Source organism: Rhinoderma darwinii, chromosome 4 (assembly GCF_050947455.1).
Source record: "Rhinoderma darwinii isolate aRhiDar2 chromosome 4, aRhiDar2.hap1, whole genome shotgun sequence".
Lineage (NCBI taxonomy): Eukaryota > Metazoa > Chordata > Amphibia > Anura > Rhinodermatidae > Rhinoderma > Rhinoderma darwinii.
This window is the reverse complement of record NC_134690.1, coordinates 41,685,259-41,709,748: the sequence shown is the minus strand read 5'-3', so window position 1 is coordinate 41,709,748 and position 24,490 is coordinate 41,685,259. Positions and strand designations below refer to the sequence as shown.

At 42.7% G+C, this 24,490-nt stretch overlaps 1 protein-coding gene across 1 annotated transcript in view; it reads right to left on the bottom strand.

Annotated features, from left to right (window-relative positions):
- Window positions 1-7,660: 7,660 nt before the first annotated feature.
- SDC1 (syndecan 1) overlaps window positions 7,661-24,490 on the bottom strand; it is a 44,140-nt gene continuing 27,310 nt past the window's right edge. Inside the window, exons 2-5 of the mRNA XM_075861061.1 lie at window positions 12,724-12,799; window positions 10,947-12,037; window positions 9,473-9,590; window positions 7,661-9,121 (exon numbers count right to left, since the gene is read on the bottom strand). Coding sequence (XP_075717176.1) covers window positions 8,955-9,121; window positions 9,473-9,590; window positions 10,947-12,037; window positions 12,724-12,799 — 1,452 coding nt within the window. The 3' untranslated portion in view covers window positions 7,661-8,954. The remainder of the gene's footprint in view (window positions 9,122-9,472; window positions 9,591-10,946; window positions 12,038-12,723; window positions 12,800-24,490) is intronic.

The following is a 24,490-nucleotide window of genomic DNA, read 5'->3' as shown; positions in this document are numbered from 1 at the left end:
CAAGAAATCTGCGACCTTGGAAAGTGTTGGAAGGGAGGATAAGATTTGATCCCAAGGGGTCTTGTCTTTTAGATGAAGCTCCAATTGTGCGAGCCAAATTTTCAGCGATTTGGCCACACAAGTGGCTGCAATGCCTGGTTTAAAGGCCCCTGTAGAAGCTTCCCAGGTCTTTTTTTAGATAGAAGTCGTCCTTCCTATCCATAGGGTCAGACAAGGAGCCTAGATCTTCAAAGGGAAGGGAGTGTTTCCTTGAAATCTTGGCTACTGAAGCATCGAGTCTAGGGGTGTTATCCCAGTCCTTACATACCTCGTCCTCAAAGGGATACTTCCTTTTGAGGAATTTGGGAATAGCTGCTTTCCTATCAGGATTTTTACATTCTCTTTTAATGAGGTTAGTTATGTTTCTATGGATGGGAAAGGTTCTATTCTTCTTAGGTCCTAGGCCTTGAAACATTATGTCCTGTACGGACCGAGGTTCCTTAGGATCCTCTATGTTCATAGTGGCCCTTACCGTTTTAAGGAGTAGGTCTATGTCCTCAGTTGGAAACAAATTCCTTTCTCCCTCATCCTCACCAGAGGAAACTAAGGAGCTGTACTCGCCTTCTCCTAGTTGAGGATCCTCCTCAGCTGAGGAATCAGAATCCATGCGGCTAGAAGAGGCAGACGGTGGATCTTTTTTCCTTTTAAGGGACTTTAGTGTGTTTCTAACTTCAGCCTTCACAATATCCTTGATAGTTGTGGCTAAGTTTGTAGACTCTTCTGAGATGATGTTGTCTAAACATTTCTGACAGAGCCTTTTGTTATAGGATGATGTTAGTTTCTTTTTACATATAGCACATTCCTTGTTATGGGCCTTATCCTGTTTTTCTCTAGGACAATCTCTGGCCTAAACATATGTACAAAAGAAAGGGGAACAGTATTTAGTAAGGAAGGTTTTTTTTTTTTATCTTACCCCATATTCCTGGCATCCTCAAGTACCACACTGGAGGATTTGGCATCCGTGCGGTCAGTGCGTCCTGGTGCTTCTCCTGGCGTTTCCATAATGGAGGAAGAAGACTGAAGCGAGGCTCCTGCTGTTTTAGGCCTAAATAGGCCATGGATTGGCTGGGAGGCCCTCAGCTCCGGACGCAGGAGCGTCTCCTCCCCGCATGGGTCACCGGAACCACCGCCTCCTCGAGTGTTGGACGCATCACTCCGCCGGAAGGGACGCGTCTAGGCGACCGGAAGTGCCTGTGAATGCGCCGGAAAGCCTCCAATGCTGGGCATGGTCCTGCTGAGGTGAACATGACTCCGGGAAGCCGCTCCCCGCCAGAGGAAGGACCACAGTGTTGACCTTAAAGGGAATGTGTTGCCAGAAAAACATGTTTTTTTTTTTTTTTTAATTAAACATTTAGTGTGTAGGTGATTAAACATTGTTCAAATTTTTTTTATTTTTTTCACGAGTCAGGAAATATTATAAATTAGATTCTAATTTATAATATTTCCCATTGCTGGTCACTAGATGGAGCTATTCCCAAAATTGCAGCATTGAAAAATTGGGTAAAAAGCCCTCGCTCTAGTGAGCTCTCAGCATCCCCCCCCTCCTTTATCCTGGCTAGTGCCGGGATAAACGAGGGGTTTGAACGGTCTAACCTCCTACACTGTGTGTCGCCATTTTTTGAGCTAACACACAGTGTAGTAGGTTTACATACAGTAGTAAACGTACACAAACACGAACATACATTGAAATCTCTTACCTGCTCCTGCCGCCGCGGCTCCCTCCGGCCCGTCCGCTCCGTCTGCTGCCGCTGGTCCAAGTGCACAAGTCCGGAAGCCGCGACCGGAAGTAGTAATATTACTGTCCGGCCGCGACTTCCGGTCCACAGGAAAATGGCGCCGGACGGCGCCAATTTCAAATTGGACTGTGTGGGAGCGGCGCATGCGCAGTTCCCACACAGAAGGCGTACACAGAAGTGGATGGGACGGGACCCGTTTGCAGTCCCTATGGGACTGTGGCTGCCGTATTCCATGTCTGTATGTGTCGTTAATCGACACATACAGAAATGGAACAAAAAATGGCAGCCCCCATAGGGAAGAAAAAGTGTAAAAATAAGAAAAAGTAAAACACAAACACACAAATAAATATAAACGTTTTTAATAAAGCACTAACATCTTTAACATATTAAAAAAAAAATTGTGATGACACTGTTCCTTTAAACCACCTCCGTTTGCAGGCTGCAGGAGGGAGGCGATGGACCGGGAGAGGAGGGAGTACCTATACCAGGCTCAAGGTTGCTCCCTCCAAAGGAGACTTATACCTTCCAGAGCACCCCTAGTGGAATAAGGTAAGACCTTGCTAGGGGGTCTGCAACCCCGGGAGAAGTGCTTTTCCTCAGGACAATCCTTCCATCCGGAGGACAGGAAACCTGACTGGGCGTATGGAGAGGTGTGTCCCTTTTTATATCCTCAGGTTTCCTGTCCAGTGGATGGGACGTCTCTTCAGGGGTGCAGTCCTAGGTGAAAGGGTAAAAGGTCTCAATGACCAGCTACATTTTTCAGTTTTTACCTCTCTGCATTTCAGCAGCCATAACTTTATTTTTTCATTCACGTTGCCGTATGAGGCCTTGTATTATGCAGGAGAAATCGTATTATTTCTTTCCACAGTTTGGAGGAAGAAAAAAAAATATTTTATGGTGCGAATATAGGGAAAGGCGTGTATTTTTTTATTTATTTTACATTACTTTAGGTTTTAAACTTTAATATACTGGCATATATCTATATTACTGTACATTAGCCAGTGTACTGATAGTACACAGGCAGTTCTTAGGACATACCTAAGTATGCCCATACAACAGGAAATATGGTAGGACAGCCCTGGGGTCCATCAATGGACCCTGGGCTTTCTGCCCATATATGGTATGTCCCTCAATCGCGTCAATTCCCTGTGACGCAATCCAAGGGGTATCCCCCCCCCCCTTCTAATTTTCCCCTGAATGCTGCAGTCCGCTGTGATCGCAGCATTCACGGGAATAACGGCGGAGATGAGAGGTTTCTCTGATCTCCGCCAGCGGGGCTGCGGCTGTCAAATACAGTCATTGCCCCGCTCCTGACAGGATGTGCGTGCGCAGTCAGCATGAGGAGATGCGGTCAGCGCTGCACTAATGAGAGGCGGCACTGAAGACAGAACATAGGGGTGTTTTGTAGTGCGCCCGCCATGTTCTGTTTTCAGTGCCGCCGCTCATTAGTGCAGCGCTGGTCGCATCGCATCATCCTGACCCCACGCACTTATCAGGACTCAGCACGATCATATAATATACAGCTTCCATTCCCGTCTGTGTATTCAACTGGCGATATCCCGTTGTTTCACAGCTAGAACTGCGATCTTGGTGTCATATGAAAGATTAGAATCTCCTCTTCCATATGCCACTACTGTTCTAGTTGGTCCACAGCTGGAGATATGGCTGTTTGACATGATCGCACTTCCTCCAGTCTCTCACACGGTGTGAAGCAGCTTCATGCTGATAGGCCAGCGTCAGAGGCTGTGAGGAGACTCCACCTCAGGAGAAATCGCTGTTACCTCCCACTTGTCTAAAGGCTCATTTTCATATTTAGAAATAAGCGCATAACTTAAAATAAACCTTTTGGGACACTATTTTCACTAGCAGGATCAGTGTGACAGTACCGATTAGATTAGCTAGGAGATTGGGCATTACTAAACTAGTGACAGATTAACCCCTTAATGACCAGCCTATTTTAGGCCCTAATGAGCTATTCGTTTTCTATAGTCTTATTCAAGTGCTAACTATTTTTCCATCGAAATAGCTGTAGGAGGACAATTTTGTGTGGGATTAGTTTTACTTCATGGCACCATATAATTTTTTTGATTAGCTTAACTTTTTTTTTTTTTTTGGGGTGGAAAACAGAAAAAACAAAACCCTGAAATACCACCCTGATTCTGAGTTTCACTGTGCGGCGTAAATAAAAAAAATACCTTTATTCTATTGGGTTGGTACGATTACGGTCGATACCACATATGTATTTCTTTATGTTTTACGACTGTCACAATAAAAACTCTTCTGGACTAAAATTATTTGTTTTTGCATGGTCGCGTTCCAAGAGCCGTAATTTGTAAAATTTTTCAGTTTTTTTTTTTTTTTACGGCATTCACATTGCGTTTTAAATTACATGTACTTCGCTTTTGTCGTTACGGTCGCGGCTATATCATGCGTACTTTACTAAGTAAAACCATTTTATGGGAAAAAAAATATTTACTGAGATTTTTATCAATTGTTTTTATTTAACATTACTCATTTTTTCCGTTCCACTAGGGGACTTCACTATGCGATCTTTAGATGGCAGATATAATACTTTGGCATATATTGCCAGTCAGTGTAAATTTGACAGGCAATCTAGTAGGGCATGCCTCTAATAGACATAGCCAGGGCTGGCTTGGTAGACTTTACCAGGCCCCTGGCTGCCATGCCACCCCATCGGAGGGCCGCAGTTGCATTTGCTCCCTCCCTCTCTTAACAAGTGGCTGGTATCAAAGTAAACTTCAATCACTACCGTTTGAACAGGAGCCCAGCTGTCAGGCAGCCGAGCCCCCGCTCCAGCCTGCACGGGACACCCGTGCCGGACTTGGGCTAGGCCGCCGAGTTTTCACGGCAACCTAGTCTAAGGCCCCTTAGAGACTGCCATGAAAAGGCATATTAGTGGTCACTAAGGGGTTGGGTTAAAAAAAAATAATAATAATTATAGAATATGCTCCAGAATTGTGATTTCATGGGGATTTTTTTTTTTACTAAACAGACATGTCAGGACAGGTGACCAGTCCCCCTTTAAAAAGAAAGTCACATGGGTAAGGGTAGTCAGCCTAAGCTTTATTGGCTGTATGATTCTTTTGCTATATTCAAATCAGCCTTTGATATTTTTTGCGCTGCTCAGTCATAGGCGCAGAGCAATGAAAATATCACATACCAGCTCTGTTGCACCGTGGACACCACCGGCAGCCGATGAAACCCTTTGACTTTAATGGATTCCATTGAAGGGTCCATGGTTTTACCAGATATGCCGTAGCATGCTGTGCACTAGTCTCCTGGCCGAAGCTACAGATCTGCAACGGAGGCTCCTAACGTAGCCTCCAACGCATATATGAACGAGCCATTATATCTATGGCCAGATTAACTGGTGCTATGCCAGGCCTCCATTACAGTGTCCACAGTGGTTGCAGCTCATGTCAGTCCCCGAATTGCATGCAATTTAAAGTGAATACACTTGAGCGGATGGCTATATTACAGAAATAAAATCTATGGTCAATCGTGCCCAATTCATAACTGCAGTATATGAACTTCTTGAAATGGTTCTTCATCAGCTGTTCTGGGCTTTGCAACAAACCTCAAAAGAATACAAAAGGTTTGTTTCCAAAGTAAAACTTTATTGCATTTTACCCTTACAATATATTACAGAAAATGGTTTAAAACAAGTCACATGGTACAAAAGTAAAACGGTTCCTTAAATGTTGCTATATTTTAATCAGAACCTGTAGATTGTGACGCCAGTTGTAAAGGCACGTTCAGAACGTAACGCAGCATTTTTGGAAAAGGGGCAAAGTCTACATTTGGCAGGTTTTCAAAAGAGAAAAATGCAACTTTGCTTATTGCTCGTGCTTTTATCCCTGAGTTGCAAGCCCTCATTACTTTAATATTTTTTGGGCAAGCTACATTTTCCCCAAGTTAACTGCAAAGCTGGCCATACACATTATATAGTCAGCTGAACCTGGTTGGATCCACCAATGATTTGGTGCACATAAGCCTCCTGACTGCTTGATCCCCCATCTGCCATTGAGGAACATTTTGAAATCAAACATGCCCGATCGAATGTTCTCATGGGAGGTAAATTGCTGCCAGGAAGCACTCACTCCCCTGAATCCACTTAAATAAAAATGCACATTCAACTGTTTATCGTGGCATCAGAATAGGCTGCTAGCTGGACATGCAGGTAGGACGATAAGGCAGCGGACAGTTAAACAAGATTCTTTTTGAGAGTCTTATTCGTAGGGCCAGATTAAGGTTGGTGGGGGTCCCTTGGCAACAGGAAAACCCTACCTGACCCCCTATTGCACCCAGATATAGAAGTGGCCCTGCATGCCTGGCCAGAACTACACACCTCTTGGCTGGATAGGATCCCCAAATGGCCATCAGGAGATCCTGGTTTTATTGAGTGAGGTCCCAGGCACGAGCAGTGTATAAACTACCCATATAAAGTTTCTACCAAGCATTTGTGGCCAGCCAACATGGAACGAGGACACATTGTGGCCGCAAACTCGAAACCGCTTTTGGACCTCAAGGTGTATGGTGGGACATGGAGCCAGAGGCTCCCTTGTACCCACTAGACCAGTTCTCCTGATCCAGCTTAGATTTTAACTAGTCGCAAAAACTCACATGGGCAGGGAGACAGGTGGAAGCCCCACAATGCTCAAAGAGGTAGCGGCACTAAGGAACGTGCCCCTTAAGCCCTCCCTATAACACAGCCCTGCACTTTCTATCTAGTAGGATCTGTGCACATACAATAGTCAAGGCAAATGTACAATGCCTGAATAGTTAACACACAGCATCATACCTTAGACTCTGCATGCCTGATGCAGTTACAGGACACAAAGCTAGGTGACACCAAGAATCAACCACTTCAGACAGTTTACCCAAAACTAGTATTTACTACAAAATAGGGTCAGGGAGGTGGAAGAGAAAAAAAAAAATAAGTTTTTCAAAACTATTTACAGATATAAACACGCATTCCTGCCTTAGAGTCACACTCTTCTACAACAAGGAGTTCTGTTGAACAGTTCATTAGTTCTTTCTGGGATAGTTAGGTGACATTCTTTATGGCAGGAGAAGCCTAAACTTCCCTTGATTTTGAGCGGAAGATCTGCCTGGTTGTGCTGAGCAAGCACTTACATAAATCAGGCAAGTTTGCTGCTCTGGGAAAACTGGTGGTAAACCTCTAGTGCGGCCACCCTAATTTTTCCAGAACAAACAATCTGGTAAAAAAAAAAACCTCAGACTTCCATGGGCATCAGATGTGAGATACATTCTGAAGTTCTAACATTAGTGTATCATAAAACCGAAAGTTGAAGAAAATAGGGAAATTGAAGAGTTTTGTGCATATATATCTGATCTCTTCCAAATGTTTGGAGATGGACCTAAAATAAAAACACATTTGATCCACGTTGGGTTTCAAATTGGACCAGCATATAAATACTCGGTTAAGGCCGTGTGCATAGAAATGTATTAAACCCCAGGAGAGACCATAGGTCATGAGTTTAGAGTGATTGACAAAAATCGGATTAATTTGGCAGTAAGATAGAGGAAATCATTTGCCTCTTCCTTGTGGTCATCTTTGCGCTGAAGCCCTGAGTAAATCGGACACAGACCAGCTGCTAGGGACACTTCCTGACAACTCAATATAAAAGTCTGTAGCAACCAGTCTCCGTCCCACAGACCGCAGGAACACGAAGAAGCAGCTTGGTCACAATGAGGCAGTGTATTTCCTCATCTCATACAGTTTTAAGAATCAGATTTTTTTTCCCTGTAAGTTTAGATGGGAAGCCTCTTTAAAATACCACGTTAAGCTATAGAAACGGCTGCAAAAAATGTCAAGTAAAATAAAAACCTGAACCCACAGCTAAATAAGCTACACGTTTTATCAGTCAAAGAATCCTACAAACAAGCATAGAGCATACATTAAACAAAGAGAAGACTTAACAATTCCGCTTTAAGCAACATTAGGTCTTAGAAAACAGAAGAGATTTTGATCAAATGTCCTGGGGATCAATGTCTTCACTTCAATAGTACTGAAATATATAGGGTTTGTATTGTGGTTGAAATGTAAAATAGGAAGAGTCCTCAATTTGCTTAGACTATACAATATAAAACATTAGAGATCTTTAACAAAATATGAGCCGACCTGCCAACAAATAGATGTTCTCATCTACCCCTTCACTTTTGGGTCCATTTTAGAAGACTTAAAATTTAAATTAATCTTTGGAAGTCCAAGGTATTCTGCCATTTTTATAGTTTTTAGACACCTGACTAAAGATCTAGTGTTGTGTAGTGTGTGCCACGGTTGTACTGTACAACATATCTTCCCAATTTTATCCACTACATCCTCTACGTATAACAAACATTTAGACAATCATAACCTGCTCAAATATTTACAGCAAAAAAATATGCATAAAAAAGCCATAGCGGCCCATACATTAAGGTTGGCACTGCATACTTGGATAGTTTGAACATATTGGAAACACTGAAGACAATAAAAAGGCAACTGCAAACAATTCAACATTGGTTAGAAGAAATAAAATTAACAGGCTAGTGCAAGAAAATAAACTGAATTGAGAAAAAGGTGCACATGTAACCACATTCCTTGGATAATCAACATTTCAGAGAGCTATAAACACAAGTGAATAAATAGATGTGGCAGTTAAAGGCTCAAATGTAAAAACAAAAAAAAAAAAAAACAAACAACATTTAAAGCCTCAGGGATGGTTTAGATAAACATTATCGGAGGACTAACCTAGACGCCTCACCTAGATGTACAGTATGGTTTAGTGTTGGGAATGTAAGTGCTATTGTGGAGTTAAAAATAAACTGGATTTCTATACCATTTTATTGATTTGAGAAAAAAAACAAAAAAAAACTGTTTATAGCTATATACAACCAAAGCAAGGAATTAGAAATATTTTTCAGCAGTGGAAGGTAGGAACAAGTTTGCACTGAAAAAGGTCAGTCAGATGTGCTCTGTGACAATATACCAAAAGGAGTCTTTAACTTGTATGTGGACAAGATAAAGGCCTTGTTTATCGAGGCACGGTGCTGTGGAAAGGCACGTTGAAGACTTCCTCCATAAATAAAGTCCAGTAGTAGTCCTTTGAAACAAAAAAGGTTGAGAACGTGGAAACAATTTGAAGATTTGCTGGACTACGCGTAGAACTCCCTCTGTTCCCTTGGTTTTTGATATCCACCATTGGACTGTTTTGGTTCTTCCAGAGAGTAGCTTCCTTCATCTTTCTTTTTCATCCTGTACAGTACAAAGGCAACCAAGAACGCAGCAAACACCAGACCAGCCACTCCACCTGCGATGATTCCTGGAAGACAAGAGGTTGTAGAATAAAGTACCAGACCGCACAAAACAGAATACAAAAAGGCTGTGAAAGCCCAACCAATATCAGATCCAACATGAAGAATGCACCACCTTTATGGCAAAACTTCCAAGAATTCAAAATCATCTGCATCCTTTGTAGAAACTACAAGTGCATGTCACCTTTTTATTTCTTTTTTTAATATAAGAGTTGTCAGGCGACTACAAGACTTGAGGCTTAGAATGCATTGCCCATAGTAAAGGTGTTCAAAGGGCCATGTGAGGTCAGCTTTATCATTGTAATACTTCCATATGGGCTGCCCATTTCTGAAAAAATAGTGGAAGTTAAGAATTTTACCTGCAAGAAGTTCTTTCCTTTCCATTATTCCATGTGAAGCATCGGAGCTTCCTGCATCAGCAGAGGGGTCCATTCTGCCCTTATTGAGGACTGGAACACTTGCTTCAAAAAACATATCCTAAAAGAAAAAAAAACAAATTCAGCCACGATTTATAATCAGTTATAATGTCATCTGGACATGACTAATAGAAAACTAATAGTGGTCAGCAATTAGGTGGACCTGAATTCCACATCTAAACTCTGATAACACACTCATTTACAGTCAAGTAAAAACTAACAGCTTTGTAATTTGGAGAACTATTGTTGTGTAGCACCAACAACCTGAAAGGGGTTAAAAAAAATAATTTACTGACCGTAGGAAATGGGTTAACCCGTTAGTGACCGCCAATAAGCCTTTTCACGGTGGCCACTAATGGGCTTTATTCTGATGCATAAGCCTTTTCACAGCGCTGCATAAATAAACAGAGCAGGGAGCCATTAAATCTCCCTGCTCTCAGCTACCCGAGGTAGCTGAGGGCTGGGGCGTCCCTGCTCAAACAGGGGAGATAGATATTAGTATCGATCTCACCCGTTTAACCTCTAAGATACGGCGCTCAATAGCGTGCACCACATCAGAGTTGTTTTGGAGAGAGGGAGGGAGCTCCCTCATCGCACTGAGCTCCCTCTCATCGCCGTGTGATGACATGCTGTACAGTGATGACATGCTGTACATTGATGCGACTACCGTAGCCAGTTACTGGCTTTAGCGGTCTCATGCCACGCAAGCTAGAATTGGTCTAGCCGTCACGTGGATGTACAGCACACCATTTCTGCAGCAAAGCAAAAACTGCCAGGAAACTAAGCAGTTTCAGCACTTAGAAAATACTAGTCATAGTTGGGGTCCCATTCTCAGGACCCCACTAAGTATGGACCACTACTTTGGTGGATGCGGCCCACCCATGCATTACATGGACAGCTATTCATTTGAATGGTTGCAAATCTAATGCTACACTACCCCTACAGCAGCTACTGGGCAGACTTAAGGGCCTTCTGCATTGGTCGATGCAGCAAACACCGATCAATGAGACATTGTTGATCAGCGCTTGTTTGCTCCTGTCACCTGGAGCTATGGATGGGGACGAGTGGTCGTTACTCCGAACGCTAGTCCCCATACATCATCATGTCAGCAGCCCGTCTCCCTGTTTACGCAGGGAGATGCACTGCCGACAACGAACGTTTGCTGATAGCTGCCCTGTTCACACAGGGCAATTATTTGCAATGAGAGTTATATGAACGCTAGTCTAGACTATTGCCCAGTGTAAAAGGGCCTTAAGCTTCACCCGAGTGTTGAGGGTTTGAGAAGCCAGACCCATGGCGATCAAAGAAGTTTAAGACAACCAATTTAAACCAAATAGAAAACAATATATTTTTTTAAACCACAAGTTCTACAAGGACAGAAATGTACAAAAAAAAACAAAAACTAATGATGTGTTACCCCTGATGGTCCTTCCTCCTTAGAATCTGAAATATCATTTTCATCAAAGGGATTTCGAGACACATTATAGTGAGGTGTTGAGCTGGTAAAGTCATCATTTTCTGCGTCTTCAGGAATATATTCATCTTCATTTATTACTGGAACAGCAGTTGTACTTATAAAACCTGGAACATGGACTCTCCTCCCCTTTGGTTCTTGTGTGTGGACTTCATTAGGCTTCTCAGGTTCCATAGTGGTACGGTGTGTAGTATGATGACCATGATGACCATGATGAGGACGATGTCCTTCCTCAGCAACAGTAGTTATATGTTCCCCTTCTTGAACGTCACCCTCATCATACTCCATAAGGTCAGAGGGTCTTGTTGTGCCTTCTTGCTGAACATCCACTCCACCAAATGAACTTGCAGTTGTCAGATGGTGGTCTGTGTGTGTAGGAGAGTCTTCAGCCACAGTTGTAGTTTCAAAACGATCCAATGCTGGAAGATTATCAGCATCTAATGGCTCCACAGCAACTTCAATATCTGCATAAGTAGTGGCAGAGCCAGAGGTGGTTCCTTCATGGAGAACACCATGCTTTGCCAAGTCCTCAGCAAGAGTTGTCAGTTCCTGTGGTATGTGAATCAAATCAGACTCTTTATCTGGTGTACTTGTGGTAGTTTGGTCAGGCAAATCATGGGGTTTTGCTGCTTCAGGAGTAATATCTGTTGTACCATCAGCATGTCCAGCTGACTCAGAAGGAAGAAATGTAGTAGATGCTGTTGTATGATGGTGAGGATGATGGTGAGGGTGGTGGTGGTGTTTCTTAATGTCCATTTCTTCTAAGTGAGCTTCAGAGGTCTGCTGGAATGTAGAGGTTGTGGCTTCTTCTGTAGCGACTTCTTTAGCAACTGTATCAACAGCAAACAGGTCTTCAATTATGTCATGTGTTTTAGTGGTTTCTGTAGACTTTGTGATATCTTCCACTTTAGTTTCTTCCTTAATGGCAATCTCTGGCTCCTGAGCTGCCGTAGACCCTTCCATGGTGGGCGCCACAGTTGCCCAGGTTGATTTGGAGTCTAAGGATGTAACCGTCTCCTCTACATCCTTAAGACCTTTAAAAATAGAAATTAAACGTGTTACTTGAATAAACTTATCTAAAATAGTGTAGAATGGTTATACGTTGTAGCATGCAATAAACTCAGACCACGTCACAATAGCATGGCTTCTAGAAGTTTGATATATGGTGAGCGGTTTGTTGTGGCCGTCATACCGGAGAGCTGCTTTAAGCCAGCCATAGAATAGATGTAGTTCGGCCGAAGCTGCCGATTTCAGCAAGACCAGCCAACCATCTAATGTCTATTGCAGTGTCCGCCTCTCCCTTGACCAGATATTGGAGGAGCAAAGCATCGGCAGTTGAATTTAATATGTCCAATGCGTTTGTTTTTTTTTATTAGATTTGCTGAAACCTTCTTGAAATGGGAGTATGACATTAGGTGTTGGTTAGTCAATTATCTGGTTCTTTTGTCATAGAACAATGAAATGGACAGCGTGACGGACGAGTCATGACAGACACCGTTTACGTTAATTGGGCCCATTAGGTTCTAGCATGGTGTCCGTCATGTTACTGGAAAATAGTGCTGCGCTATTTTATTTGCCAAATGTGACGGGATCTGCGACAGCCTCCAATGCAGAGGTGTACAGAACCTTAGCAAAGTTTATTTTAAATAGGTTTAACTCAGACTTTAAATAATTTTGAAAAAAATTTAGCGGTAAGGCCATCATGAGAATATGTACTCACCATCAAATCCTGACCCAGAGAAATCCTCATCATCTCCAGAACCGTCGAGGTCTACAGGAGGAGCAGCTTTGTCACTCTAAAGAAAGGGGAAATAATGCAAGTTAGTAACAAACCAGTGTTTACATTCAATAAAATAAAAACTTTACAATCCAGGTAGCAACATTTTTAAAAATAAAAGCAACATTGCATATATATTCTAGCACTAGATAATTTGGACCATATAATGGTCTACCGCTAGACATTGACACCATTGCATTTGCGATTACAAAAAGCAAACTTAACGTGATCACCCCTCGAGTCCTGACTGATTTGTGCCATGCATAGCACTTGCCCTGGTGTCTCAATCGCAAGCAAAATAGATTCCAGGCAAATTAAAATGTCAAAACAGACATGTAACAGCCATCGCCCTACCGGACCTTAACAAGTATTCTCTTGCCCAGAGGCGACCTTTCACCTCTGACCTATGTGCAACTCTTAGGGGATGTGAGAATAAAGAGAAGTATCTGCAGTCAAATAAGTGAGGATCTGTGGCCTGACCTCAGAAATAAAACCGCCTGGATACCTTCTACTACAACACCCATCCGCCTGCCTTTCATCTGCAGTGTGAAAAACACCTCTGCACATCTATAACCCTTCACCCTGGAAGGGCAAGGGTATTTTTTGGTGTTTAAAAGAAGAGTTGAAGCCATATATGAAAGTTTCTGCATAGGAATCTACCCAGATTGAAAATCCAAAAGTTAAGGAAAACAGTTTTTTGCCCCAAAAACCTCAGTGCTCGTTAACGATAGCGTAAAGTAGAAACATACCACTTGAAGATCTTAGTCCTTTCATCAGGGTAAAAAAGTAGTTTTATCCTGCCACGTGCAAATTATGTTTGCAGCATCTGCCATACCGGGAAGTGTCAGGCATCTAATTCCAGACCCCCTCATTCCCTAGTTGACTGATGGCTCGTTTAGCTGCAGCTTCTATGTATCCTGGATACATAGAAGCTGCACCTTGCGGTCACAGGCAAATCAGTCAGTTCAGCGGGACCGACTGCTTCCAACCACCATCATTCACAGCAAAGTTCAATACCAACAGCATACTTTTGGATTAAATATGGAATATTGTAAGAATATAAAAACTATCAAACGTAATGTTATTGATACACAAATTCTACATAAACTTTAATAAAAAATCTCTGCATATAAGGCAAAACACCTATAACCGTGATCTCCATCCTTCTGTAAGATACAAACAACTTGTCGGGGAACACTACTCTATAAAACATATGAAGGCCAAAGCAAAAATCCATTAAATCCGCACCCTAAAGCTGTCCAAAGACTAATAAACATGACAAGCAGTGGGAGAGTCTATTCCAGCGATCTGAGGTGCTAGCGTTAAGGCTTCCAAACCGCAGCGCGTCGGTCTGTGCGAGATATGGAAACAGACAAGTTAGCGTGTGACCTCAATTGCCACTGTCCTGAGCGACTCTTTGGAATCACTGGGGGTACAACCGGACACCATTACATAATTCATTTTTTTTAATGGGAAACCTTTAAATATAAGACGTGTCAGATTGCCAATTACATGTTGCAAAACAATGCGTAATTCACACGAACAGCTAAAACTCGCTTCTAGGGGATAATACATACAACACTTAGAGGGAAGAAAAACAATATTTTTTTTACCCATTTATGGCCAGGTAGTATCACGGCTCTGTTTCTGTCTTGTACGTGAAACATAATATAACCAATTGACTGTTTACAAGGAAAAGGTGGGAGATATAAAAATCCCTTTGTTGCCCCCGCATGCTATTATTGGAATGCTTTAGCAGAAAATGTGATTTTTATATGCCAGGTTTCTAACTACTGTGCATTGTTTTTGTTACGAACAGTGGTTTTTGGCAAGGGCATACTTGACCAGGCAAGCGTTTATTCCAGAGTGGTACTGCATTGTTGCCCTGAAATACATATATATATATATATAAAAAAGTACATAGTCAGAATATGGGCAAGCCCCTTTTAGACGGACGTTACAGTTTAAGGATCTGATGAAATAAGTAGAAGACAAGACGTGGAGAAGGTTACACGTCAAGATGGAAAATTGCTCTAGGGCTTAATTTAAGTGGCCTTTTAAGAGATTACCGAATTAGGATCGTATGCGTCTTCTGTAAGTGAATGGATAGGACTACACGCCCGTAAAATCAAGCAGATTTCTGCACAAATGGTTAAAGAAAAAACAAATGGCCTATGTTCCTGATGTCCAGACCGCCTGTGCTATAGTCGATCCAATTCACTGTTTCGATGCGGTTTTCTTCTGCAGGGTGATCTGAGGGTTGTAGGCTGACCTGATTTTAGATGGACGTGGCTTACAGCCTGGTGAGAGGAGCTGGTCACCACGCGGCCTTCCGACTATACATTTCTCCTGCAGTGGCCACAGTCCAGGCATACTGGGAATTGTAGTTTTGCAAAAAGCTGGAGAACCAAAGGTTAGAGGCCACTGCTGTACATTAAGCCTTGAGGATATAAGTGACCATAACCCAGGCACAGGTTTTGTTCAGATGTAAGTGAACCAGTCAGTAGCTTTTTGGCCAAACTGCCACAAAGTCCTCAGGTGGCCCCATATCTGATTATTATGTTTAATAACTGTGCGCTGTACGTACGCAAACATAACAGGAGTCGTCGGGGCGGATTCAGCAGCACTGTAACGTCATGGAGTCAGCGCTGCAAGATTGCCTGTTCCTGTAATGGACACCCCCCACACACACGTGATATTTCAGAGCCACTAGCGTAGATAACAGGGAAGGGGATGTCAAACAGATGAACATGCGTGCTTACAGCGCCGACTCCATGACTATACAACGAACGCGGTTATTAAACCGTAACGTTCTGCAAAAAGGACCACCTGCGGAGTTTAACAAGGGCATAAACAGTGTATAGAAGTCAGAGCTTGATGGGCAAAAAGCAGGTGAACAATGCCCTCTATAAGAAACCGCAGGTAAATTAGATACCTGCAAATTGGGGGGGGGGGGGGCAATTAATCGAAAAATAGAAATCCAGAGCAATTAGCCATAGTCCTTTTGCGAAGTTGGGTATTTATCAATTATTTTCTCCCGGTTTAAACTAATTGCATCTTTGGGACGCAGATACAGTTCATTCCAATGGTAGAGCAGGGGACCGTAAAGTCCTTTCTCTACCATCCATGATGTATAGCTGGATGGGAGGCAGTGATGTCATTGCACCGGTCTGCACAGACCAGAGGAGCAAAGGTATCTCCTCCAAGCGTAATTGGAACAGGGTTAGGGGAGTATGTGTATTATTTTTATCAGGCACTATAGGGGACATTATACTGAGCGGACAGTTATGGGGCACATTATACTGAGCGGAGGGCAACAATAGGGGCATTATACAGTGTGGAGGCAAGGCCGTTCTAGTGGCATTATACCCACTGCCACCACACAGCATATTATATACAATAGTGTACAGCAGGCTCAGGCAATAAATATTAATTCAATGGCGTAGCATGCAAATAGGTGACGTAACATGCAAAAAGGGTGTGGCCTAAATACTTGTAAGAGGTTAGATACTCAATTAATCGTGATTTTGATTTAGGTTATAATTGCCCAGCCCTAGGAAGGGGTACATAACACTAAATGCATTGAACCTCATAGGAGAGTCCGTGTGTCGTGCACCATCCCCTTGGGCCCTGCACTGGGCTTAAAGAGTCTCTGTCACCAGATTATAAGTGTCCCATCTCCTACATAATCTGATCGGCGCTGTAATGTAGATAACAGCAGTGGTTTTTATTTTGAAAAATCATTTTTGAGCAAGTTAAGAGAAATTTTAGATTTATGCTAATGAGTTTCTTAAAGACCAACTGGGCTTGTTTTTACTTTTGACCAAGTGGGTGTTGTAAAGAAGTGTATGAGGCCGACCAAAGTAAAAACATGCCCAGTTGGTCTTTAACTCATTAGCATAAATCTAAAATTGCTTATAACTTGCTCAAAAATGATCGTTTTTCAAAATAAAAACCACTTGTGAACTACATTACAGCGCCGATCACATTATGTAGGAGACAGGGCACTTATAATGCGGTGACAGAGCCTCTTTAACTATAAATTTTGCCCGGAGTGTTCCTTTAGTGCAATTACAGAGGAGATGGCAGAACCCATTAAATAGAAGGGACGTCCACGTACGAACCACACAGCTTCGAACGTCTATTGTAAGGATAGGGTGGGGGGTAGACCATTTATATGACCCTGTTTGGTCATCAACATTGTGCCAAACTTCTGCTACAGAGTGCAACGTGAGCTCCCTGCACATAGAACAAGTAGTGCTTTTAAAACAGAAGCTTGGTTTTTCTTAATTTACACTTCTCAGAGGACAAGTGCCTGCCTGCGCCGCTGATCATCTGCCAGGAGGTCATACAATTCATGGTGTTGGCTGCACTATGGTATATCTGAACGCCACAAAGTGTGACACATATTGGACTAGCTTGTCCTACTTAGAAGAATAGAGTTGCCTGAGACAGAACGGGACGAACAAAAACGTGAATGTAAACCTGTAAAAATCTTAATGTGGTACAGAGAAACTTCATTTACAAAGTACTAGAGGAGCAGTCCAACAGCAATCTAATATGCAGTGGGCTTAACGCACAGGCTCACCTATGGAGGACGCTATTATAGTCAGCAGCTCCTCAGCCAGATAACAGGATAGCAGCTTGTATTCGGGTGCAGTCACATGCAGCAGATTAAAAAAATAAAAAAATCTCCACTTAAAAGCTGTTCCATTCATCTGAATGAAACTTGCAGAAATCCATGCACTTGATGCAGAAACCACCACATTCAAATGAATGGAATGCAGAAAATTCCTGTAAGAAAACCTGCCACATGCACAGGTGTATTACGGGTGGATTTCTAGCGTATATTTTCCTATGGCAAGTCTGCAGCTTAATACAGTACCAGCAAGTGACATTAACTTGAAAGTAATCCCATCTACAAGTTGCAGAATTTTTTCTGCACTTTTAAATTGACCTGCGTTGTGTATTTTAAAACCTGCAGCATGTCAATGTCTCCTGGGTTTCCATCTCAATGTTTGACAAGTTTATAACAAACAAAAAACAGCCCCATTTTTGCATCAGAATGTAAAAACCGTACCAAAAAGTAAAAAAAATAAAAATAAAGTGGGAGGGCAGAGGCTTCGACTGCTGTACTATTCCATTCAGAATGTCACCAAGGACATGTAGGAAGGCACAGAGGCCATTAATAAAGTCCATTAATCACAGCAGTCATAACAAGCCGCCACTATTAAGTCAAGGTTAAAACAACCTTTCAATGATCTGCACGAGGCTGTAGGTATTGGGATACAGCAGTAGTAACAATTTCCATGTTCTCCCTGAATGTAGAAGGATTTACAGCCTACGTATTATTGTCCTCCCGTAAATATGGGTCCTTGGTCTTAGGTATTCGACCCGTATTGCACCAGTATTTACGGACCCGTGCCCGTAAATACGGGTCCGGTGTCACCCGTATTCCACCCATATTTATGGGCACGTTATTGGCTGCAAAATTGCACTGCACTAATCGGCAGCCCCTTCTCTCTATCAGTGCAGGATAGAAAGAAGGGACAGGGCTTTCCGCAGAAAAAGTAAAAGAAATTCATACTTACCCGGCTGTTGTCTTGGTGACGTGTCCCTCTCGACATCCAGCCCGACCTCCCTGGATGACGCGGCAGTCCATGTGACCGCTGCAGCCTGTGAATGGCCTGTGATTGGCTGCAGCCGTCACTTGGACTGAAACGTCCTCCCGGGAGGCCGGACTGGAGGAAGAAGCAGGGAGTTCTGGGTAAGTATGAACGTCTTTTTTTTCCAGGTTGATCTATATTGATCGGAAGTCAGTGTCCAGGGTGCTGAAACTGTTACTGCCGATCGTTTAACTCTTTCAGCACCCTGGTCAGTCACTATTTACGGACGTCGCCTAGCAACGCTCCCGTAATTACGGGTGCACACACACGTAGTCACCCGTAATTACGGGAGCCCCATAGACTTATATGGGCCTGCCCGTGCCGTAATTACGGCCTAAAATAGGACATGTTCTATATATATATATATATATATATATATAGAATATTTTTTTTAACGGCCCGGGCACCTTCCCGTATGCATACGGGAAGGTGCCCGTGGCCAATAGAAGTCTATGGGCCCGTAATTACGGGCCTTTTTACGTTCGTGTGCATGGGGCCTCAGGGCCTGTTCACGAGTGTTGGCTTTCCGTTGAGGGGCTCCATCGGAAGTTTCGGTCGACTGCGCTTTTGATTCAGTCAAACGGAAACCTGACGGAAGGGTGACAATCAGAAACTATTAGCAAATGTTCCTGTCACCATTGATATCAATGGTGATGCAAACAGAAGCTGTGGTTTCTGTTTGCCAATCCGTTGAGGGATTCTCCCAACGGAAACCTCAGACTAAACCCCTCAACGGAAAGCCAACGCTGATGTGAACAGGCCCTTAACAGTTTATGGTGCAGGAGAGAAAAGTAAAGATTACTGCATGCAAATTTTAGAATACAGTACATCACTCTGTTACTACAGATCGCTAAGGGTGCAAGGCTGTAGCAGCCGCGAGTACACCCACCTTAAAACTGTTACGTTCAGTTGTTTGCGGCAACAGTGCCAAAACCACCTCCCCTTGATTGCAGTGGGAGACGGAGGCTTTTTATCCAGTGAGCGGAAAAGCACTTGCGGGAAATAGTGTCATGCCCTTTCAGGCATTTCCGTCTGACCAGAGAAAGCTGCATTTGTTTGTTTGCCCACATCGCTCAATGGCCATGGCCGAAAAACAGGGCAAAGAGTGCAGGCAGGCATGGAATGGAAGCAGATTATTCCGCCTGAAGAAAACTGTGTGAACAGGGCCTAGATAGAGAGCTATTTATAGCTATATAAGTGTATGCCAAGTAGCAGTTACAGCCTTTAGGATCCTTAACTGGATATGTCTCCGCACCAGGACCCCTGATCCAAATGTTTGATATGTAACAGACATATCAAAGTTTGATGAAAGTGCATTTACTTTTCAGGAAAAAAACCTAGACAGATACCTATGGCAGAACTGTGGGGCCTCTTTTAGGCCTCCGGCTGCCAAGGCAATCCATTGACATCCAGCTATTGTGTCGCTAGGGTGCCGAAGGACTTCGAGTCTCCCATTCCTCTGTCAAGCTCTTCGGTGGCAAAATTGCATCATCTAAGGAGTTGACAGGATCAGAGTTTCTCAGATGGTCACTGACAAACCAGCCGCCCGCTGTAATCACATCTGGACTCCCACTATCGAATGCGCAGGCACAACTACTGCACACACACAATCTTACTGATTTAACTGAAAAATGGAGCTGCGATCCATTATAAAAAAAAAATAAAAAAAAAAATAAAATTAAAAAGTTAACACCTACCCCGATATCCAAAAACATCTTTGAGAATGTGAAGTGAAGAGTAAAGTAGATTTCTAAAATTGCTATTGTAGCAGAACATTTTAATCACAGTAATAAGAATCTTTTCCAGCCCATTATTACACAGGGACAACTTTATTTACTCAAAACTAGAAATGCAGGAATTCAGCTTCGGTCTGATAAGTTTCTTCTACCAAGCTGCGGATTCTACGTTCCCATCAGTGGGAGGAGACCATAAAATTCTCCAACGACAATCTAAATACATAGACTCGTCCATTATAAAGGTTAAGGAGCTTTTAAGGCATTGGCTGCAGGGCATAAGGTAACAGATCTTAAATTGTGAAACATTTACTAGATTCTCAGGCATGTGGTTACACGGATTACATTTGGCCTAAGCATGGAGTAAACCATTAGTCACATCGGGAAAGTCAGAGCTGCGGAGCCAGCAGTGTGCTACTGTACAGCCATCAGCTGAAACCTTGGGTCTCCATAATCAGATTTTATTCCTCCTATACATTATATTCAGTAGTATGGATGAAGAATTTACACAACCATCATAAAGCTCATTGAGTGTGTAGAAAGTAGAGGATACCCCAAGTATTACAGCGGTTCTCAAAATAAAGATCGACCGTGTATCCAATTTAGGATTGTACCTTAAATAGAACTCAATACTGGTGGCTTGTAGAACATCCCTGAAAGTGAAGTTCCTGACATTGCCTTTAACCAAGTGGACCTCATCAACTTAATTCTAAAAACCACTGCCTTTTAAAAATTAGATCAAGGGCCAACCATATAAACATGGACCTCACAGATGTTCATTAGTGGGCACTCTTGTCTACCTCCTAAAATTGGGTCAAACATGTCCTCAATGTGCCACAAGTGGAGCGAAGAGACGGCTGATGTAGACTCTCTGGCGCAACACATTGGGACAAGTCAAACTAGGGGGTGGGTGCTAGGTTTTGGTTTAAGGCCCAATATTTAGTGGCAACAATTTTGACCCACAATTCAACTAATGTACACTACTCACATTTAAACCTTACGTTTAATTGCAGACCAGTATTTTAGGCCCATATACAGCTACCAAATTGGTTTGGAGACAACTTTGGCGTTTTTTTATGTAGAGTAGAAAATGTAATAAGCATATTTATAAAGGTATCTAGCCTCCATTTTTGTATGTTTTCTTTATGTCCAAGACTTCAGCTTAGGGAGTGGGTTTTACAGTGCTGAAAGACTACAGAAAGTTAGCCATTGCCAGCCATTTTGGAAGATATGGTTATCTGGTCACTCACCAAGTATATAAAAACACTTCCCGTTCTCCCCTTACTATCTCTGCAGGTCTGTCAACTTTTATACGTGTTATTTACACTAACAAAGCTTAGATGCATCCTGGCTGGAGGCAATGTCTATTCACTCTCAAGACACTTCAGTAAAGTTAATGTGGGTATATGCGACAGCACAGCGAGATCATGCTGTGCAGAGTAAAAATGGACATGAATGGAGAGAAGTGTATTACGCTGATTGGTCAGCGTCATACACTTCTTTACAACGCTGACTTGGTCAAAAGATACACGCCCAGTTGGGCATTATGAAAATCATTAGTTTAAATCTAACAGCTCAACTTCCCCAAAAATGATCGTTTTTAAAAATAAAAAATGGTTATCTACATTACAGCGCCGATCAGATTATGTAGGAGATAGGGCACTTATATGGTGACAGAGCCTCTTTAAACAACCTAGGGCTGGGCAATTCTAAAAAAAACTCCGCACAATAGAGGTCATCTTGCGTGTCTTCAATTATTTTGACTGGTTTAAACTGTATCTGCATCTTCAGGAGGACGATACAGTTGAACCCAGTGGTAGAGCAGTGGGCCGTAGGGTCCCCTGCTCTATCATTTCTTATGTATAAACTCCACTAGTCGTTAGAACGGGGTTAGGTGGTTATGTATATTACTTTTATTAGGCACTATTGGGGCAGCTATGTGGGCATATTATATACAGTAGTCTCAGGAGATAAGTATTAATTTAATGGAGTAGCATGCAAAAAGGTGTGGCCTAAATAATCACTTGTTAATTGTAATCGAGCTTACGTGTTCAATTAATCGAGATTTTGGTTTAGGTCATAATCACCCAGCCCTAGGACAACCCAAATGTAACCCAGGAGCCCTAAATGCAAAGTCCCGTACTTGTTTCGGTTCATGCCAATAGAAGAATACATCAGAACATACCCGACTCCTCTAAAAGCACTGCACTTACTGTAAAAAAAACAAAAACACTTAGACCTTATTCACACGAGCGTATTTCACGTCCGTGTTACGCGCGTTAATAAACCGCAAGTCACACGGACCTATGCAAGTCAATGGGGCCATTGTGTTTTTCACGCAGTGTGTGTCCGCTGCGTGAAACTCACTGCATGTCCTATACCTGTGCGTTTTTTGCGCATCACGCACCCATGGAATTCAATGGGTGCGTGAAAATCACGTACAGCACATGGACGCACATCCGTGTGCCATGCGTTTTTAACGCAACAGTTGCTAAAGAAATGTTGAAGAAAACCACCTCCTTCCGTTTACTTTGCGGATATAAAAAACGCGTGAAATACGGATGACCTACGTGTAAACATGCACCGTACACGGATGTCACACGGAACTGCAACGCAGGAAAACCGCCGCACTTTTACGCGCACAAAAACAGACACGTTCGTGTGAAGAAGGCCTAAGTGTCAGTGTTTCCCATAACAATCAGACCACCGTTATTTCCATACCTGCTCTGAAGCCATCAATGGTGGAATCAGATTGGTTGAAATGGTCACTGACTTTGCTAAGCTATATTCCCACAGACTGGGTGGCCGAATGGCCCTGAACCTCCAAGATGGTCGACTACAGTTTAAACTTCTTGTGCCAAGGTGCCCATGGAGGTAACCAATGTATGAAAGCATAAGTGTTTGGGGCAAAATATGGTTATGACTCAAAGAACTCTTGTACATGTATAGCTCCTATACATGCACAAGAGTCTAATCTCTAGTTAAGCTACAAGCATTGCACAGCTGGTGACAAGTAGGTCTATGCCTTTAAATGGTTCTATTTCCAGTAGTGTCCTGAACTACCAGTCACAAGACCAGACCGACTGCAATCACATGCCCTTATTTAATACAGTTTGCCTTATTTAGTGACTAAATCATTCCTTGTCTACTTTTAGTGTCAGAAAAAAAACCCTCTCAAAGCCTCACAGTAAACCGGATTCGTCATGCATTTTAGGAATTTATTAAGAGTAGACAAGAGTCCTTGGTAAAATGCTGTCCCCCGATAACACCGCTCTACACTACCAAAACAATGAGCCGCTTCAAGTATTACGCACTGCAAAAATACAGATGACCTCATGCAGCAAATAATTTTTGGGAGGATTCCTCCAGCTCACCTTATCGCATCAATGGACTTGCGCACGGGTCCTCGTGTCGGCACACGTATGGAGTAGAAGGAAGATAAAGAAAATGGATCCAGCGCTGAGTTCTCTGAAGTCTTTTTTAAAAGGAAACTATTTCCAAGTTTTATTGTAGAATTATCAAAAAATTAAAAACAATAGCATGGTAGGAAAATATTCTCAGATAGAATAGGGATTTATGGCAGTGTAAGCGGTGCCTACGCGTTTCTGACGCTTGCAGCGTCCTTAGTCATGGCTTTTAAAAGCCATGACTAAGGACGCTGCAAGCGTCAGAAACGCGTAGGCACCGCTTACACTGCCATAAATCCCCATTCTATCTGAGAATATTATCCTACCATGCTATTGTTTTTAATTTTTTGATAATTCTACAATAAAACTTGGAAATAGTTTCCTTTTAAAAAAGACTTCAGAGAACTCAGCGCTGGATCCATTTTCTTTATCTTCCTTCAGCAAATAATTTGTCAGTCTCATCATTCTGCCTCTTGCATCCCACTGCAGGAAGGAGAGGGGGGACCGAGCCGAAGCTTCTCTACATTACACTTTGCAGTAGGAATCTGTTAAAATTACAGATGAGACAACAAAGACAGGGTTCATAGTTTGGCAAGGATCACAACACTTCTGGGGAAGGTTTCTTCTTCTAAAAGTCAAATATCACACTATACTACAAACAGCAGTTATAGTTTATAAGAAATATTTTATAGCCAGATGTCTGAGAAATGTCTTGAGTTAATAGATATGTCCAGCCAGGACGTCTATTCACAAGCGACACTTCGGTAACGTTTGTGTGTGATTTACAGCACAGCAAGCGTAATCTCGCTGTAAACTCATTTACAGCGTAATCTCGCTTTCTGTGCTGTAAATCCCACACAAACGTTACCGAAGTGTCAGGATTGTGAATAGACATCCCGTCCTG